Below are 22,348 nucleotides of genomic sequence, written 5' to 3' on the forward strand. Positions count from 1 at the left end.
CTAGGATTTCACGGGTGGGTAAGGAAAGTCCATAGTAATTCATAATAAATATAACAAACATCCTGTCTATTATGAAATATATAGAGGATATTCCATGTGTCGAGTAAAATATCTTGACAGGGGGAAAGGAGACATTTTCGTGGAAATATCTCTTTTTCCCACGTCACGAGATGAGAGAAACGTGATATTTCACTCGACACATGGAATATCCTATTTATTATATCCTTTTTGATGAGTTGTCTACCTGAAAATTAAATTATTTCATTACAAATGCAAAACCTTGAAATGTAAATTCTCCCTACCTTACACACAGGGACGATGCACCACCTTGTATTTGATACAGTAACTTAAAAAGTAGTTTCGTGTTTGCAAAATCTTAAAATATATAAACAAAAGTATCCAAAAATATTTAGGGTCACGAAAATTATCATACATTTAGATATGATTATATACAAAATCAACTTTTAACAAAAAATATTCATGAAAACTTGGAGACCACTGTTGGAAGCGAAAGAATACACGCTGATCATGTAATAACAATGCCGCTTGGCGAACGAACAGTTTCGATTACAAGGTTAAATGACAAATTTACAGTTTATACCGAAACATTTTCGAGAGAACAGAACAGATTGATATTAACTCCTGAAATGACCATCTGTCATTATTTTGCTTTGTCAATGTGGAACTAACGTAAAAAGGACGTCAACACTTTGCTAAAGGGAGACAATTTGAGGGGAGGTAACTCTTGTATGGCAAAAGTTCCGTCAAAGTGTTATGTTCTCAACAGTGAATATCAAGCGTTATGTTCTCTGAAGTGAAATATCAAATGTTATGTTCACTGCAATGCAAATATCACTAATCTCAACTTCAGAAAACTCAGTCTTTCACACTTAAGTATATAATAAATGATAACTACGGGATAAATCGCAAAGAACAATAAAGAGCGAAGTGTGGTATATTTCACGATACAACATTGTTCCATCATGACATTATTTCTGGAGATTCGAACATGCCCTCACAACCTTATGGCGTATATTGGACGACGTTAGTTTTGAGAGGGGAGTGTCTAGTGAGTTGTTTCCCAAAGCTGTTGCTGGGAAAAGCAGATAGCCGAACGATCGCATTCAAAACCGGGAGAGATGTGACAGCTTGGGACAGTATTGGGAGAAAAGGTACAGATAATCGACGTGAGGATTGTGAGAATATGCGGGAAATACGCACCTGTGCACAAAATGGACATGTCCGACATTGCCGAGGTTGGATTCTATTAGGGCAGTTATCATTATTAAAATACGCGTAAATTTGTTAAAGCCTGTACATTTTATCATCATCCTTATATAGGCTGTACATAATGTTGATATCCCATATAGGAAATAAACGACTCGTTGTCGTTGTGTATCGTACAATAAAACACTGCTGCGCCCTTCATGGTTTATTCTCCCTGCTGTGTTTATTTAACGATAAACAACGACCACGAGTCGTTTATTTCTTAATTACAAGATCATAAAAATATCTTGAGAGAATGGGGTTTTCTGCATGTTTTATTAATATTATAACAATAAATCGGTCTGGATGAACTGAAAGAGATTTTAATGTCGCGTTCACGATTATTGCACTTATATATGCGTTTGTGTGTGTGTGTGTGTGTGTGTGTGTGTGTGTGTGTGTGTGTGTGTGTGTGTGTGTGTGTGTGTGTGTGTGTTATGCGTGTGTGTGTTATGCGTGTGTGTAGGTGTGTGCGTGCGTGGCGTGTGAATGTGCATGTTTTGTGTGTCTTGTGCGTGTTGTGTGTGCGTGTTAGGTGCATGTTGTGTGTGCGTATTGTGTGTGTCTTGTGCGTGTTGTGTGTGTGTTGTGTATGTGCGTTGTGTGCATGTTGTGTGTGTGTGTGTCTTGTTCGTTTTGTGTGTGTGCATGTTGTGATACAGCACTGAGACACAGTACACTGTACTGACTCCGAGCCGATGTATTATTCCCTTTATGCCGAGTGCTCTATCCACTAGACCACGGAGGCGGTCCATACAACGGCCTGGGGCAAACATAGGCTTTCTACATAGTATCCTTTTGGGTATTCAAATCTGGATACTTGGTGTGACGAGATCAAAGCACTTAGCAACATAAAATTGATCTTCTACTATATACTAGTGACTATATAGATAATTATGGACGATACAATAACAATCCACTACTGTCAAGTAAATATACGATAAGATGTACTACTTCATACGGGTGAAATTTAGAACTTTACAACCTTATTTATAATTTTTAAACGATTACATTGATATGGACCCGTGCAGACCCGGGGTAGACTTAGTCTTCAGCAAACTATACGTGTCGTCAGAGGCGAATAACGGGATCGGGTGGTCAGGCTCGATGACTTGGTTGATGCATGGCATCGTATCCCAATTGCGTGGATCGATGCTCATGATGTCAATCACTTGATGGTCTGGTCCAGACTCGATTATTTACAGACCGCTGCCATTTAGCTCGTATATTATTGAGTGCGGCTTTAAACAACAAACAAACAAATGTTGATATGTTTGGTAATTTGGTCAATGCCACTGCCATGCTGACAAGCTTTGATATTAATAGTCTCACAACGATATTACGATGACACACACGGACCAAACGTTCCATTGCTGTGTGGAACAGATACGATATAAGATGATATTAGGGCAGTGAAAGTAAAGTCTCACAAAAGGCACTTCCTCCACACGAACATACACAGACCGGTGTTGTACCTATAATCTTGATGTAATAGAGTTAGCTTCTACTCACCATAAGCGGCGCCCAACAAACAGCAAAAATAGTTGTAATGGCACACATGAGCCAAATCATTTGCATCTCAACATCATTCTGCTTATTCCGTTTCATCTGAGTCTGCATCCGCCGACTGTCGTCGAAGCTGTCGTGCAAGAGGCTGCTTGAGATGCTGTTCCGGCCCTGTTGTTGCTTAATGTAACGGACTCGCAGCAAGGTGATCATGACGAAGACGTTGCAACACGTCATCAGAACGACAATGCCAAGGTTGACGCCAGCGTAGAGGTAACCGTAGATAGCGAACACAAGGTCGTCGGTACGGAAGTTTAAGAAACACCACGTGTGCGGGTACTGAAGAGTGTAGTCTCCGAAACCGAACAAGGGTAGTGCACCAAAGAAGAAAACAAAAGCCCACAGCACAACCACAGTGATTCTGGCATTCTGTGGCGTACAATGCTTGGAATAAAAGTAAGTACACTTGATGGCAAGAAAGCGTTCTACTGCCATTGCACAGACTATTAAAGGCGTTGCCAGGCCAAAACACACCATTATGAAGGCGTTGAATTTACAGAGGCCTTTTCCACCTGGCATTTCTCGTCGGTTCATATAGGCAGCAACGGTAACAGGAGTTGTCAATAGGATTCCAGCCAAGTCAGTGCAAGCCAGTGCTGCCACTAATGTATAAAACATCATTCTTCTTATCTCAGTCTTAGTCTTTTGAAGGACCACGAGGGCCAGGACATTGCCCACAACACCAGCCAGCGACATGATAATTGGGGACATGATAGTAGCTCCAATGGCATATTTTGCTTCACTTGTGTCATTGGGCGTCATGTTCTTCCCTTCTGGAGACAGGGTGCTGAACGGGAACTCGCTGGTATTCATTGTGTATCCTGTCAGTTATATCTAGAGTCGTTCCTCAATGCATGAGCTGTCACCATCTGCGGCTGATCATTGACTAAGGTCTACTGCATCTGAAATCAAACAGCCAGGATTAATAGCCTGTCTCTAATACAAATGGTGGTTTGTCTGATGGTGTAATTTGAGATATGTCAATTCGCATGTCGGCGAATAGCTTCAACTGTTAAAGTGCTGAGGTTATTATTTAGCCGACAGGAAATACCTGTATTCAAGCAAAATGTTATCATTATGAAATCAAAGTCATTGCAATACTTGAGTCTGAAGCAAGCTGTGATATTGCTGTTGGCACTTGCATCCCTTGGGAAATAAATTAGACTTTCCACAAAGGTTTTAGAAATGAATTTTGGATATCAGCCTTCTCTGATCAGGCTGTTGTCAACGAATAACTTAATAAAGACCCTTTTCCGTTGTCATGAACGCACAAATTGACATATAGAGTAATGAAAAGAGCATTATTGTATTGTCCTTCTTTTTGAAAGCTTTTATGAGAAAGGAAAGTGATGAATTCTCGGTTATTTAGAAAGCTATTGACCAATGAGACTGAGCTTGATAATGTGTTTGAGTGAACATCAACGTATTTTAACACATTTCACAGGTCCACCATCCATGGTCGGTGTTCAGCTGACAAACACATCCAGAGGCGAGGTGTTGAGGTGAAATGGTCTTTGACGTCGCGTTGAAGATTATTGCACTTACATAGCGACATGCCGGACTAATGCCGGTTATTTCGTGCTAGCAGACCTGGGCGACAGGTCCTTGTTTTATCCCCGTGGTGATGAGCGCCAGACAGGCTCACAACAAGCTTTTAACTTCTTTTGGTAGGTTAAACGAACAAAATGAATACATATATGTGGCGACGTCAAACTCCATTTCACCTCACCTTATGTGTAGCCGTCGGTATCGCTTAACATCGAAGGTGGTCAAAGAATATTACTTATAAATGCACCGTTGACACAATTTTGTGTTTACAAAATTGAATTAAGTTGACCTAACAATCATAATGCTACTGCAAGTGTTACTTAACATATTTCAAACTCACGAACTTGTATGCTGCGCCACTCCATACCATATCGGATATCCTTTGTCAGTTCATTAACAGCAAGCATGTAGTTACAAAGGTGAAATATTACGTACATGTAGGTGTTTCGGAACATTGAAACTTCTCTGAGGAGGTCTATTGTCTTTCTTGGGAACATCCATGACAACAAACAGTTTCATTTCGGGTTCAGTGTTTACGGGCAATGGGTAGGGACAGTGTAGGATGAATCAGGATAAATCGGATGTACTTATGTATATAAGGAAGAGAGTTTATGTCAACTTCTTTATTATGAGGAAGACAACGTTTCGGAGTATATGCTTACTCCTTCATCCACCTGATGAAGGAGTAAGCATATACTATGTTTTCACCATATCTATATTTTCACCATGTGCAAGGCATAGTTAAATCCATTAATAGGATAGCAGGAAGAAAAGAAAAAAGGTGAAAAGCGATATTAATGCTTTATTGCTCGAGCCTTCTTTTAAAATCATCATGTCACGGATCAGTAAACATCTGTTCCTCCCAGTTGGGGACGGAGTAATGGTTGGGTATAATGTATACTTTCTATTTCCACCGGAATCATGCAAGCAATTAAATCCATATAACAACGTACATTTTACATGATTTCTCTGATGGGTGTATTTTGAGACATTGCAGAACACATAATGATCCGAACGTGACATCAAGATTTTAATGAGACATATGTGCTATATTCCTACTTTTACCTTGATAATTGACGAATGCGGCTGTGTCGATGATACAACCTAATCGTCTTGCATTAAACAACGAAGAACTGAGTCCAACTCTAAAATAGCATAACGATACATTAATATCAATTGAGAGAAATACATGGGAGCTGCGATGAATAATGGAACATGGAGAATAAGCATAAATATTATGTTACGCCATGATCCATCAATGTTTACAGAACTAACTAAACACAACAATCCCATAGATGCAGAGAATTGCGTCTGGAATAGCTGGAGTATAACAGTTCGAGAACCAAAGATAACAATGTAACCTCAGATATCCTTTCTGGTTGCGCGTCGTTTGTGAAATGACGTCACAAATAGATTCAACCTGTTGTTTTTCACCTGGAGGCATCATGGATTATTCATGACAGCGGCACAGCAGAAGCGTTGAGAGTGAATGAACACTGTCAGTTCGTGACAACATGTTAACTAACTGTACCAGCTGCAGAGTGTATGAATAATAGGATCAGTTGAAATACATGGCCAAGGGTTTTGCTATCATAGAACAAATGTAAGAATACCACTGTACAATTATTTAGGCATGTGATTGTAAAAGCATTTTTCAATTGTTTAAAAATAAGTATTACATTTAAAGATATGAACATTACAAAACAAGCAAACAGGACAATGGTGAACGTTTGGTATATCGACCATCCACATACAGTAAACTACGTTTATAACGAACACGCTTATAACGAACTTCCGGATATAACGAACTGTTTCTTGGTCCCGTCCATTTTGTGTATATATGTTGTACGTATGCCCATAACGAACTACGGTTATGACGAATTAGTGGTCCCTTTGAGTTCGTTATAACCGCAGTTGACTGTATGTACAAACGAGAGTAAGCATTGTAAGAATTAAATAATGATATTGGATCTGCCCAAAATACAAATCCATGCAAACAAGCAAAGGGAAGCGTAGATAAGGTTAAATTACACGTACACAAATAAACAGGTTGCTGAGGTTTAAGGATACAGAGAGGCATAAACCATTACATGAACATAAATCACTGTGATTTGCTTGAGATACGTACATGTAATTACACACATACATCAAGCGTGGTACAGTAGCTAGCTTCAGGATACACGTGCTTTATTGTGTTGCATCCGGGAGTACACACATTAAACGTAATGAACTGTCGTCGCTCTCACATGACAGACTGATTCATACACTACAGCTGGTGCATATGGAACTTTATTGTACTTAACTGATTCAGAAAGATCAAGTACTGCCATGAACCATGGCTAGGAATAAAGAGTAAATGTTTTTTTAAAGATTTGTCAAACTAGGAAAGCTTGAAAAATCTAAAGTTTAACATTCTGGATTCTATATAACTGTGAATATGCATTGCTCTTTTTATGTAGGAATGAGTTAATTCTACGAAACCATGTATTGAAGACAAAATATACCTCAATGTCAATGTTTCTGATGGCGGTTTGAGTAATATAATAGAGACGTATGTTCTATAATGTGGAGCCATTTTGGTAATTATTACGGCTACACGTAACAAGTAAATAGCATAAGTTGGCATGAAAGCAGTACATAAATGATTGCGACTTGTGACCAAATATGTTATCAGGATCATTGAACCACATTGAAAATATTTAAAAGTCATGGCGAATCCAGTGTTTTGTAGTATGTATCATTCGAATACATGGACTTTTTACTATATGTAGATTTAGAAACTAAACCAAAAATGGAATTAAGTGTATCTAATGAGTAAATTGGATATGATTTTAACATTCTTAATTAGATAATCCCATCTTTGGCTATGACAAGGTATGACATGAAAATATAGCACACGAATGTTGAAGAACATTTTGCATGATTATAAATATTGCTTCCTCTTAGAAAGGATAAGCATAACTTACATAGTGCAATAAATATGAGAGTATTAACATATACAGGTTTTATAGACGTGTTATAAATATGCTATCAAATTCGGGGCAAAAGCATTATAAAGTGATCATATTATCGAATGAAAGGTACAGATCGACAGTGCACCGAAAGAAGGATTGTCTTAGTATGCCACTTCTTGAACACCATATCGAGTATACAAGCCACAGACATTGCATCGTAGGCAGGATGGTCTCGTAGTATCCCACTTTCTTAAGCATGCAGTGTTAACCACAAATATTCGTGACAGAATCATATAAGTCAAATTGTGAGGAAGTTGAGATTCCTTAAATTCAGACAATACTTTACAGTATTGTACGTGATATTATCTTGTTACAGCAGGCTTTCCTGAAAAGCGAGCAGGAAAAGATGGATTTCACTGCTGTATGTATGACACCGATTCAACGGACATGAGTTCAAACTAAGTTCACACACGTTTCTCCTTCACAACACGACAAAACCCAACCGCCACACGTTTTCCTACCATAACAGATGAAAATACATGTGTCTGTTAAAGGCACAAGTAATCATTCCAAATAAAACTGAATTGTTACATGCATTCAATACAAATGTTAAATATAATATTATTGTATCCAAAACGAGTGTCATGATTATGTCAACGAACGAGGATCATTTGCGGCACATGCATTTAGCGTGTACACGTGTACGAGCGTGGCATGCATAAATCAATGAAACATTTGACTCATGTCTACATTTATATCGATATCAATCTCCGATATGACATTTTCGTCAAATTTTCAATGATCTCTATCAATTTGTAGTAATTAATCAGTCCGTTACCTATTGGTTAAATGCACATAGTATTCATTTATGTACAACGAGGAAGTAGAGATGAAAAGAAACATCACATATACCTGCAAAGTCGTGGATCTCTCTTCTTTGTCACTGTATTCTATATATTACAAGTACCTTCTATGTAGCTGTTATCCAGTTGCGAAATCGGTTTTGCGATTAAAGGCAAATGAGAGGTATAAGCAGGTCCTACCAAGCACAACAACCAATGCAAGGACCAACCACAACCTGTTATATCTTTATACGCTACGATTCAGACTGATCTTAACCACTTAACTACCAGAGGAGATTCTAAACAACCAATGAACAACCTCCTTTGTTTCCGAGCTGGTTATTACCGTTGTTTTATGATAATGTTTGAAGAAGGTATACCTGACTTATTTTATCAGTACCATAGCTCAAGGCTGAGAGAAAACATTTGGGCTAAATTCACAGACCGTACTTGAAAGTTTAAGTGTTAATGGGTTAGCCAAGCGCGACTTCCAGGTGACCCAGGAAAGTAGCTATATGGGCCGAGTTGACCTTAACGTGTAAATAAACGCTGAAGGAAGAAACATCATGGTGGTAATAGTTCTTCAACTAAGATCTGTCATATTGTTTCAATGGATTACCTGCGTACCGTTCCCTGTACTGTCTCAGCGATGCTTTATAAAGTTTGGAAAAAGCACTGATGTATATGCCTGTATATAACACGGAAATGCCATCCGTGAAATGAAAATAACCTGTCACAGGGTAATGCTTGCTATAACCAATAGGGGCAACTCTAAACGCCCCTGGGTAGGATGCTTGTATTTAAAACGTTATCTACACGGTCTGCTCAGGGGCTTTTACGCAAGTCTTGTGGTAGGTCACCAGTAGGAAGAACTTTATCGATTTGAATAACCACATGTATATTGCAGATCTTATCTCTGCTATGTCGAGACACATACAGTTGATGATATCACGCCTCATTTCATGTGGGAGAAAAGCCAAACGGGACACACCTTTGAGAGTTTACTTTACCATAAACGGGTTAGGTACTGACCAAGATTTAAAATCGGAGCGAACTGATGTTGAACCAACAACCTACGGAACTGGAAACAAAGGATCGCAAGTCTCCAATTCAAAGTCAGATCTCGTAACTAGGCGACTGGGTCCCTAAATCCAATGTGGACCATCTTGATCCTGCTACCCTTCACAATAGCTTATGAACAGCGTAAAAGGTCATATCTGAATAATAATATTAATAAATAATTACACTAATAAATCAGCACTGTCATAATATTTGAGAACATTTCATACACGTCTGTTAGAAGCATATAATTCTTACATATTGTGTGATATATAATTTCATTGAATGCGATTCATTAACATTTCTTTGATGTAGAATGTGCTGTCAAATGAACGAAATCGTAACTTTACCTTGTGTTTAGTTAGATATATATATCTTCCTTCAATGTTGAAAAGAGAAAATGCACATATATTAATCCCTTGCATTCTTGTCTGCTTGGCTGCTCCGTAATCCCAGTCCCAACGCTAATCTACATGTATCCTGTGGTAGGCAGGTTAACCGCAGTGAGCAAACAGTTGATCAAAACACCGCAAAGGTTTCACCAAGAATGACACGACTATGTAATCCACCAGTCTTCCGAATCTATTCATCAACCATAACAGCTTTTGTTGTATCAGTACCCTTGTACCTTACTCATGCATGAGTCATAAGGGTTATACTGAATCAATATGCATGCATGCATGTCCCTACAACAGAAGTGCCGTGAATATGTTAAACAAACGATGACACGCATTCGCGTGTACAGTCAACCCAAACTATCAGGTCTCAATCTCGATTGCAGTAGTACGTACTAAGGAACAGATTTATACCCCAACGTATCATGCACAGCCTTGAACTCATTTGAACTGTGTACCTGGCTAATGTATTCAGATAACGAAATCCTCCTTTTGTTGGCATGTCGGCTTGAACTATGATTGTCACTGCCCTACAAGTTTTACATATCATGAAATACAGTAAACTACGGTTATAACGAACTCAAAGGGACCACTAATTTTAGTTCGTTATAACCGTAGTTCGTTATAAGCATATATACAGCATAACTACAGCAAATTTTAGGGACAAAAAAGCAAGTTCGTTATATCTGTCAGTTCGTTTACATTTATCCATCATCTAACTTTCTAAATAATTTCTTTGAGTGGCATTTGGAAGTTGGAATGGTAACTAAGACAGAAATGTTATAGATGAGCAATTGTAATAAAGAAGTTGCTCATCAGTAACAATTTTGTCTTAGTAACTTTCTAAATGCCTAGACGCCTACACATCTCATGCACCTTTGATATGTTTCTATATACGAATGGCCTCGTTTCAAGCAGTCAATGAGCATACATGTGTATCCACCTTAGTTGAATATATAAAGGTATAAATCATCCTGTTATCACAATATTGACAGGGTTTCCACTTTTAGGTCTGATAACGCTGTGTAAATGTATTTGACTTGCAGCTCAAATCTACGGCCTGAATTAGACAAGAAAGCAACGTTCAAGTGTTGTCTGAAAAAGCTCCTTACTGTCGCAGGAAATACTGACACATATTTGACCTAAAAATTTAGGCACGTGTTCCAGTTCTGAAATGTGTACTACATTCCAAACATGAGAGAGCGAGTATGGTTTTATGCCGCTCAATATTCAAGCCATATCACTGAAGGGAGACCAGACATGAGTTCACACTTGGGGATTGGAACCCGGCCCTTCGACATGACGAGTAAACGCTTTAACTACGAGGCCACATCAAAGCCCCGTAACAAGAAATATTTAGCAGCAGTGCAGTAGTACTCCTTGCATTCAACACTTTGATGCACAGTATGCATGAATACTTACTAAGTTTTCCGAAACTGTCTTTTATTTACAATAATACTATAGTGTGTGAAAATATATTGCTACTATTACGAACAATAAACAATTGGTCTCAATCATCAAATATATTATTAATATCTTAATATATGTCCGTTTATCGGCAGTGTTACTAATGTGAATCTGTAGTAGACAGAAGTTCTACTCCACATGGAAAGTGATGAAATAATAAATATTGAAACCACAAACGTGAACAATTCGGAATTTCTTTGAATATTGAAACTGATATGATATCTACCACAAATATTTATGCTATTCAACGGAGAAACGGAGAAACAAATTGTATTTTATTTTTCAAACTGACTAGAATTAAACTGATAATCAGTTAAAGAAACATTGCAAATGGAAGTTTAACCAATCTGTTTCCAATTGGCACGCATAGTTTAACGGAACAAAAAACGTAGATATCTGCAAAAAGAGGAAGATAAATAGTTTGTACAAATGTAGAGAAAGTAAAGAGGCCTTGATATAATTTATTTGTCAGTATGCTGACTCGGCAAATCAATTTCAAATGACGTCTTTCCAGCATTCGACCACCGAAATGGGCACCTATCAACAGAACACATCCCAATGAGCTTAACAGCATGGCTGACCAGATATATAAGATTACGATACATCCGATCAAAGGGAATAAAACCATCACCAGGAAATCCAGACTAATTACAATTTCTCCATAAATAATCAACAAAGGGTTTAAGCTTGTCTCGACTTGGCCAAAGACACATGGCTAATGTATATGCTTTTAATGAACCACAGTGAAACAAAAGGAACATAAATAACGGATTTACGCCAATTATTTATTCCCGGGACACATTGCCAGTGTAAGTCAAAGAAATGTAGAATCAATCAGCCATAGTTAATGTAAGATGCATGAGATGATGTAGACGTAAACAGTTTGAATTAAAAGCGACAAAACCTTTTCCATATTCATAAGAAGTCTCTGGTAAAAGCAAAGTCTTTTGTATGATTCCGACTATATCATGTGTACACGGATCACTATCAAATAGTGATGATACCAGGTGTTACAGAAAAGCGAGCGTATCTGGCACCGTCGTGGCACATGCAAAGGCAAGGCAATTGTTCACAGAAAAAAAACCACGGGAACATGGTGCAGGTCAAAATAGGGAATTGCATCGGACATAATATTTGTCACTGAGTAACATTTTGTCCTGAGGTGTGTAGATATTATTAAATAATCAGTATTCACTGTTCTGATCAAAGAGGGTGAGTGTGTATCGTTTTACGCCTCTTTTAGAAATATTCCAGCAATATCTTAACTCATAAATACCAGGTGTATAATCGAACCCGGGCCTCGGTTTGACAACGGTTTAACCACCAGGCTACAGCAGCGCCCTACTGCTCAAAGTGGGCAATGTACTTGCCATAGCTCGTAATCCTTATAACTGAACTTTCACAGAAAACTATATTGATCCCAATTGGCCAAGAACTGCCTTAGAGTGATTCAATGTGTGTCATGGGACAGACGAAACCAAAGGTCACGGGGTAACTTATGACTGGCGCTTTGGGAATTGGAAAACCTCGGTCACGCGAAGTGTCCATTTACATAATGTAATCTTGTATGAAAATGATGAAGCCCCTGACAAGTGTGAGAAAGATGTAGGTACAGCATGTCGATATCTGATACTTACTTCCCCTGAGTGATTTGGCCAATAATGACAAGGATGCCCATTGAGGGTTAAACTGACACTGCAGACGTTCGGCTATATTAGTGATGGAACTGGACTTGAACTACAATTGACGTTTTATGTAAGTTGTTTGTTTCTTGGATACAATCCTTGGGGACTGTCTGCGGACTGACCATTTCATTCATATTCGGGGTTGGGGTGGGGTGGGGTGGGGTGGGGGTGGGGGGGGGGGCGTGGGAGGAGTAGGGGCCCTTGAGATATCATAAGAATGTTCATTTGAGTGTGTGTCAAGGGAAACGAATGTGTGATACTGTTGCTTGTATGAGATAAGCCTGGCGAACTGGAGATATCATAAGAATGTTCATTTGCGTGTGTGTCAAGGGAAACGAATGTGTGATACTGTTGCATGTATGAGATAAGCCTGGCGAACTGGAGATATCCAGAAACATCAGGAGATATCTGACAAAAAGCTGGAAGCGAAGTAAATGTCTGGGTAGATAATGATAAGCATACACCGCGGGATACGACATTGAAATAAATGAGTCTTTGCTCGGAAAGAGAAATAACCTGGCTGGAATGTTATGGTTGGAATATTGCTGAAAGCGGCATAACACAATACTCATTCTCTGACTCTTTAATTATTCTTGATAGTAGTCTTTTGACTTACGATATCAATTACGATAGTTACGATAGATTTGTCAGAAATGAAATAAATGAGGAGCAAATAAAGGAAGCCAAGCAATGATAACAATGCGTCGATATCATATGTTTTGATCGGAGTAAATGCAGGCATGCATCCGATTCAGTGCTGGATATATATATGTATATATTCTTCAGTATTTCAACTAGTGTACATGATGCATAGCTGTTAAGGATGTACAGTGAACAAAAACACTAAATAACTTCTCACATGTGAGTTCGAGTGGATGTGTCAACAAAGTCAACCTTTCTTTTATCTTCAAGAATGTGTCCAAGGATAATTGTGGAGCCTTAAGATGTTTCTCTCAAACATTTGGCGTCTCCCTAGGAATTCCTACATCAAGCATTCGGAGCGTTTTGACCGTGGAAAGAGTCGCCCCTCAGCTTTGTAATAACACAGAGCTTAGTTGGAGGGCCAACCACTCACTTTCAGCTCCCGGGGAGTACCGAGACATGCTTTATCAATTAGCCCAGATACCGTTGAAGCATGTTGTGTTGCAAGTATTACCTGTCGACATGAACTTACGTGTAACACTTCCAGTTGGCATTCTCTGTTGAGATATGCTTTGAAATGAATCCCTGGTTGTTATAACACGGAAGATGTGGGCGTGTGATAGAATATGCATTACTAATATTTTAGGATACGTGAGCTAATGTCAGTATTTGTTGACAAGAATGTTATGTTATTTTCTGATACGCGTTACAACAAATGGAATGCGGAAGTGACATTATCATAAAATGAGAAGCGTAAGTGATTTTCCAGGTGTTTGTGAAGTGGTCGGTTTCTGTGAATACTATTAGCAGAATATATGCACACTTTGGGAAAGGAACCTTGCTAGTTAAGTGGACAAAGTGTGGGAAAATATCGGATTGGTTTAACGCCGCTTTGAACAGTATTTTAATTATTTCACGGCGTGTCAGCTTGATGTTGGAGAAAATACCGCAGTGATGTACATTGTAGGTCTTTGACGTTTACCACTTTGTTAAACCCACGACCACATGTATGGAAACAGAATCTTGGCGAACTGGTTTTCGAACAAATTTAAAATCAGTATGGATGCCGTCGACGCATATGCCAAAATAATCAGCCAAAAAGAAGAGAACTTGTTGAATGTCGTCCAGAGTGGGTTAAGTCAGTGCGTGATGTTGTCATTGGTAGAATACATAAACTGAAATAGAGGAAACAGAATTGGATTAACCCAATCTGTCCCAACCAGATGTCATCCAACTTGTTCCCACTGACAAGGCCTCACATAGCATAACCATTATATGTAAGCATGACTACATTAATTGTTTGATCAAAGAATTTGTTATAAGTGACATATCAAATAATCCCACATACAAGGTCAATATGTTAACTGAGGAAGAAATCTGCCCAAACCACGCATCAGTTCTATCAACGTTTGACTTGACGCTAAAGCCTGAAGACAAGTCCATTCCATTCTTGTACTGGTTTCCATCAAATCCGTGCAAAGAGACAGATATTGTTGGGTCCAGCAAATGTACCACCAAATCCCTGTTTCAAAGATGCACCATAAGATCAGGGAAGGACTGTCTTTATATTCACGGAAAGTGTTTAAAACAACTGGAATAAATACAATGTAGATTTTCCAAAATCTCAAAGGATTTGCTCATATTATTTTGCAAGCTCAGAAGAGATCAAGTTCAGTACTGGCTGTTCCAATTTATACACTACTATCACTCGGGAAAACGTCGTTCCGTGACCAATGGGGCATTTAACACTGAACGTGGTGACCATTCATATAATCTTTATTTAAAGGTACAGGACAATTTGTCAAAACTGAAAGCAAATGTCTTCTGAAAAGTACTGATTAAACGATATGTGCAATACTGGACTTACTCAGTTAATGCGTTGTGTGTGAAATTTGGAGACGGGGCAATTAGAAGTGGAATCACCATGGGCACCATTTGTGCTCCAAATAGCCCATTCCATTCTACTGATTTACATAACTAGAAATGAAAGATTCCAGTAAAACCAGCCTAATCTGTTTTGCATCATATTCAGAAGGATGGCTCCATCTTTCCAAATGTCAACTTTCCCTTTTTGTCGAGCAATACTCCAGAAGGTTCAGTCTTTGTGTCTACATTTCAGAACTTTTGAGGTACAATCGAGCAAGCTCTTTCTACGAAGATTTCACAGAGCGTCATACGACTCTTGCTCAAAAGTTGTTTCATCAAGGTTACAACATTCAAGGCTTAATGCATGAAGATTCAGACTGTATGGCAAGAGGGATGGCTGCAACATTTCAAGAGTCAACTTTCCCTTTATGTCGAGCATTGCCCAAGCAGCTCCAGTGCCTGTGTCTATATTACACAACGTTTGAGGTACAATCCATTATACTTTTTCCTCGAAGAGCGTCATAATATTCTTACTCAAAGGTTGTTTGATCAGGGTTACAATATTTAATGCATCAGTAAAGCTTTTTAAAACGTTTTATGGTAAACATGTGTAGTGCTCCCAAATTTGGCGCATCAGTGACCAAAACGATGTCCGATTCAATGCCTTATTTTGACTTTACCAAATGTTCCCATTTTTTTCAGGTGAACAATTGGCTTGCCTTTTCATGTGTTTGTGACGGGTGCCACCGGTTGGGCATGATATTCTCAGGTTTGCGCGAACACCTGCTGTCATTACTATTTGATTGTGATTCTTAGATATCGGAATCGTACAATGGACTCTGTTTTTAGTTGTCATTTCTTATAATGATGGAAGTATGGTTCTTTTAGTTAGACTCATATTTAAGAAGGGAACATGTTTGAGTATTTGGTTTCTCAAAGATGTTTCACAGATGTAAGGCCGAATTATGAAAACCCTGTGGGAGAAATGATCACATGTTAACATGACGTCAGTTTCAGAGATGAACGATATCCCATATTGACATGATGTAGGTTGGGATATAAACGATATCCCATTATGACATTAAATTAATGTCAAGGAAAACTTTATATCATACAATGACATTAGGGTAGTTTCAAGTAAAACCATATATCACACATCACATGATGAAAGTCTCAAACAAAATTCAGACTAATATAAAAACGATCAACATGGATAAAGATTTAGGGATGATATTCAATAAGATGATATCTAGATTTTCAATAAACATATTAATCTGGACTTGAACCTTCACGATAATCTGTATAATATACTTTGTACTTGTGAAAAATAATTAAAGATTCAGCTACTGTAGCACCTGTTTTCCCTCTATCGTATAATTGATACTCCATTCCTTGCCAAGGGCGGTGAACCACCTTGTGGTTAAAGCGTTCGCTCGTCACACCGAAGACCGGAGTTCGATTCCCCACATGGATACAACGTGTGAAACCCATTTCAGGTGTCCCCCGCCGTTACATTTGTAAGAGCGGCGTAAAACAGTACTCACTCACTTACTCATGCCTTGTTAGTGCGTGGAACCATGAGGAGATTCCTCGTAAACTTTGAACGATAAGAAGAAAAATTACTGCATGTAATATGTTGTTTAGTAACCTAGATGTGTATGCTAAAAGTAATATGAAAACAATAGATGCCATCTGATGGCAAAGGCACTGTTCGACGGATTGTTTTACCTCGATAAATGTGCCATCTCACCCGGAGGGGAACGAAGGTTACAGAATCCCATGTAGCACTAATGTAGGTGTTTAAGTGAAGACGGTATCCTTAGTGTAGTGTACTCTCTTTAGGAGAGTTGCAAACTTAACAGGAGGTATCGTTACATGCGTAACTATGAACAGAATAATACCTTTAATATAGCGCGTTCTTACAACAATATAAGGTGCATTGAGCGAAGCCCACGTCTGGTGTCATCCATCGGGATATTGCCGATACACTGATAAAACTATACTCATTCACCCTCTATACCAAAATAAGGATGTACGATGTAGCTTCTTGTTAATATGAATACATGACACTTAATTATGGATAGCAACTTCTTTTTATTCTTCGGGCGACGTCTCAGAGCTACTTCTTGCTCCTTCATCGGGTGAATGATGAAGAAGCAGGAAGCGGCTCTGAAACGTCGTATAAAGAATAAAAGAAGTTGCTATCCATAAAAAATGTCATGTATTCATGTTCTTCCAACTATTAAATGCATATCAAAGACTTCATTCTTGTCAATATGCATATTTACATTTACAATACATATTGTTACATGTAAACAATGATGATATTCACATTACACTCTAAACCATAGCAAATGAATACATGTTGGCTCTATACAGATACCGATATGCATGGTGGAAAACATCTTTGATTACCATATGATTTAGACATTACAGCAATATTCAATTCATCAGTATTGACTGATTGTAAAGTTATTTTTAACTTAAAATTTAACTAAGTGATATCACAATATTCAAGAAACTTAGTCAGAAAAGTCTTATCGTTTGTTAATCATATACAAGTAACAAAACATGAAAAGAAATTCAATATCAATACTCACGTTTGACCATAAGGTCATACGACATATAAATGTTTTCCTCATTATGTCCATATATTCATTTCACGTGTAGATGTCGACCTGACCTACAAGATTACAATGCGGCACAATCATACGACAGCGACAAAGACGACCGGACCATGTGAGGCGAACAGTGTTTACCGGGTACTTCGCATACGCAGACCGTCAACAAACACTGACGTCTCCTAGCATGTGTTGCAAATGTCAAGCCTGGGTGAAAGTGATTATTTAAATATACAGCAGCTGCCTGATATGAAACGTTCGTCACCGCGTCGATCTATCTTGATGGAGTTTCTATGTATGTATGTATGTATGTATGTATGTATGTATGTATGTATGTATGTATGTATGTATGTATGTATGTATGTATGTATGTATGTATGTATGTATGTATGTATGTATGGCGAACAATTCTCTGACTGCGTTGGATTGTTATGGGCAAGGCATTTACATATTCTGAAAACAGTTGTAATGTGGATGTTCAAACCTTAACTTTGAGTACATGTATAGATGAGCATGGGACAAGTAAAGATATATTCTTGCCAAGTGATATAATATGACATTTCATAAACCTATGACACATTTATAAGACATTATGTCGTTTGTGGAAATATTCGAATATTAAATATTTGACGTTCCGTATTACACATTCGTGAATGGTATAATATTCTTATTTAATAGACCCGGAAAGGGTTGTTTAAACAAGTAAATTAGGGGCCATGCTTACAATTTGTAAAGTGAGTTTACCGTACCTTATAACCACGTGGCAGCTTACACGTGAATCAAATCCTCTGCTAAACAGCATCCTGACTCGTGTAAGAACACAAACATCCATCTTCCTCCCAGATCACGATCTCCGCTCGTGGTTGCTGAAGCACGCAGTGTTATTTGTACTGGCTCAGTGGGCGATGCGATACCCCAGCTAACTGATTTACACAGTCACCGGTAACGTGCATGTGTACAACCCCACAACAGTAACGACGGCCCTCTCGTACAACTGTTCCCCGTGAAAGATATGTCCGTCTTGAAGTCACACAAGTATACGCTGGGGAACATCTTCTGTTTGTTATTGTGAACGCCTAGTGCTGAAGCCATTTGCTCGGCATGACCAAGGTTTAATGGTTAAGGGTTAACAGTGCTAGAAATGTCATTATGTGATGACATTATAACTTGTTCTCGTTGATAGTAGACGTAAGAAGCTATCCCATTTGACAACACTGAGGAAACTCAAAGTAATACAAAGGTATACAAGTACAGTGAAGTACGTTTATAACGAACACGCTTATAACGAACTGGCGGATATAACGAACTCTTTTTGGTCCCGTCCATTTGCTGTATACATGCCGTCTATATATATGTTAAAAACAAACTGCGGTTATAACGAACTAAGGTAAGTGGTCCTTTTGAGCTCGTTATAACCGTAGTTTACTGTATATTAATGTCTTGGGATAGGCAAACTTCTCGTGGGGGGCCATTTGGTGGAACATAAGTAAAGCATCGCTTATTTTGTAATGAATACCCCGGACCCTAAGGACAAAACCCTAGTACAAGAAAGGTATTACTATTCATTTTCAGTCACTCCCTGCTTGACAGTTAACTCCTTGGAGAAAAGATGCTTACATGTATATGTGAATATTGACTCTGTATAGGCCGCTATTTGGTTGGTATAAAGTGAATAACATGGACTTGGATAATATTTCAAACATATCGTGACTTGTCAGTTTAGTTTGGGAAGAACGCCCAAAATAATGCAGGTTTTAATTTTAATTTTCAATCGAGAACCATCATCAGGGGGACTCTGGGATTCCAACTCAGGATCATGGGATTCTATTCCCTCCACACACGCGTTTCGCTTGTCGTTAAAACATGCCACAGCGTCCCTTGTTTGACAGCTCCACTGCACGCGTTCGTGACAGCTGTTTTAGTACATACAATAAGAGGAATTACCGAAGAATATCGATAACCTTTGTATTTATAATGTCGGGGAATACAATTACTGTACTCTATAACGCCTGGATATGTAAACACACATAATCCTATTTCCCAAATAGCCTAATAAAGTTGGCGACTGGAGATGTTCCACGTTATGACATCCAACTGCTGATACCAATAGTACCATGCCTGAGTGAGTGAGTGAATTGGGTTTAACGCCACTTTTAACAGTATTCCAGTTATATCACGGCGTGTCAGCTTAATGTGGGAGGAAAGCCCGAAGTGATGCAGGTCTCAGACATTTACCACTTCGGTGAAACCCACGAGCACGGGTATGGTGCTGACAAACCTAGAAACATAATCAGGGCGAACCTGTGAGATTTGCAACAGTCGTAAAATATATCTATTGGAATAAAACCAATGTCAACATTATAATAGGAATGGTAACAGGCGTCTAATGTGCACGGAACAGGAAATTAAAAAGCATATGTTTGTCTCTTGGTAACGTTGTCACGAATGCTTGAATGCTTAAAGGGCAGTCCAACGTACATTGGTTGGCCATGATATATAATGCCATATAACATCGGAAACGTCAAGGGTCTAATATTAACACAGCAGCAGCATGTGTTTATGAATCAGTATCAAATAGTGATGTTACCAGATGTTCGCGAAAAGGTGAGCGTGTCCTGCATCCTTCACAAACACATGCAAAGGCAAGTCAGAATATGAAACTGAATCGGACATAATGTTTGTCGCTGATACGTCAAATTTTGAAAATGTCCTCCACATGTCTACCACAAAACATTTTGAGGCCATGAATGTTGTAACCCTGATAAAATGTTTGAGCAGGAGTCTTAGGACGCTTTTTGAAATCTCCGTAGAAAGAACATGTGGGATTTGCTGGTCAGAATGCGTTCCCAGTATCCCATGCTTGTCGAAAGAGCTGACCATGAAAAGGATTGGGTGGTCAGTGTATCTTATTCGGCTAATGGCGTGCTTACACTTCTGTTGTTCAACTAAGCCAGTCGATTAGTCTGATGTCTGGAAAAAAGTCATTCTTGTGAATAGATTTAATTTTATTGTGTTATTATTACCCAATACAGACAAGTTTAGACATTATAGTCACTGATGTAACGTCCCCAGTTTCCAACGTTTGACGTGAGAGTCATCTGATGATGGCTTGATTTTCATTCAACCCCCAGCAATATCCCAACTATATGACGACGGCCTGTGAATAATCCAGTCTGGACCAGACACAACAGTGATTGATATTATGAGCAACGATCCACGCCGTCGGGGTACGATGACACTCAATCGACCTGACCTCTGATCCATTAAGTCGTCTTTTACGACTAGCATAGGTTGAGGTGTACCAATTCCTACCTGGAATCCCTAGCAGGGCAATTGATGAGGGTTAGGTGGTTACAAAGCCACGTGGTTGGTGTGTCCGAGTACCTATGACCCGGTGGGGCGGATAGAGCGCATGCTATAACTACTGGTCTCCATGTCCCAGACTCGATAAATTTAGTGAGTAGGTGAGTGAGATGAGTTTAACGCCGCCTTGAACAATATTCCAGTTTTTGTGGTGCTGACAGACCTAGAAACATAATCCGGAAAACCGGGATTCGAACCCAAAATAATAGGTTTCCGGTGTGCCCAAGGGACGCAACTCTGCATAGCGACTTGCGGCCCTTAGATGACTGGGCCATCCGCGCTCCCCGACAATTTAAACTGTGATGTAGCTGGAATATTGCTGGCGTAGAAAAACACATTCCTTTATCTACTAAGTTTTCATTGTTGCGTGTATTTTTGGAAGTTTGTTCTGTATGTAATTGAAAATTGAAAGAACTGATGTTACATTTGATTATTTCTATTTAACCAACACTCATTCCTGCAAATTTTTGTAAAAACAAGCTGGATGGGTAATTTTGTGTAAATATATATTGGTTCATAGAGACTGGTAAAAAAAATAATTTGCAACCACATGGCCCATGTTATGTTTGAAATTTACCAAAGATAAGATGTTTTAGATACTCATCAACAGCTTTTAATTCACCCACAGGTTTGCCTGGCCCACATCCATTATTTACCGCAGACCATCGTGATAGTGTTGGATTTTAGCTGACTGTAGCACATTGCAACATTCACTCACTAACCCGTTATTCAACCAAGGCTGACGACGTTTCCAAGTCACGGACAGAAACAGTTGTTTCTTGGATTCCTTTTAATGCTTAAAGTATAGGTGGCGGGATGCTACAATCAACTTCAGCAACATGTTGTTTTTTCATTCCGAAAAACTCTGCCCTGGGCATTCATAAATTACGACATTGGGCCAAATGTTATTTCGATTTATTGAAAAAATCAATAGATATCTTTTTGTGATCTGAAAACTGGCCGATGGGTCTGTATATTGTGTCACGATTATGTCACGTTGTTAATGGCAAACGTCATTTGATTTAAGCAACAGCATGTTGAAATCAATTAGTTAGTGCTAACAGTACCTAATGA

General features: G+C 38.8%; 1 protein-coding gene across 6 annotated transcripts in view; it reads right to left on the minus strand.

The window, feature by feature from the left end:
• The window catches only part of LOC139479948 (prostaglandin E2 receptor EP4 subtype-like), a 75,109-nt gene that overhangs the window by 9,686 nt on the left and 43,075 nt on the right, over positions 1-22,348 (minus strand). For 2 of the 6 annotated variants that reach the window (XM_071262887.1, XM_071262892.1), the window contains exon 2: positions 2,779-3,734. In XM_071262887.1, coding sequence (XP_071118988.1) covers positions 2,779-3,645 — 867 coding nt within the window. In that variant the 5' untranslated portion in view covers positions 3,646-3,734. Of the gene's footprint in view, positions 1-2,778; positions 3,735-8,246; positions 8,379-9,585; positions 9,766-17,890; positions 17,953-18,660; positions 18,778-22,348 lie in introns of those variants that run through there. The other 4 variants (XM_071262890.1, XM_071262893.1, XM_071262888.1 and 1 more) reach the window with 4 other exon arrangements.

This window comes from Haliotis cracherodii, unplaced genomic scaffold (genome assembly GCF_022045235.1).
Source record: "Haliotis cracherodii isolate W230 unplaced genomic scaffold, xgHalCrac1.p SCAF_4, whole genome shotgun sequence".
Classification (NCBI taxonomy): domain Eukaryota; kingdom Metazoa; phylum Mollusca; class Gastropoda; order Lepetellida; family Haliotidae; genus Haliotis; species Haliotis cracherodii.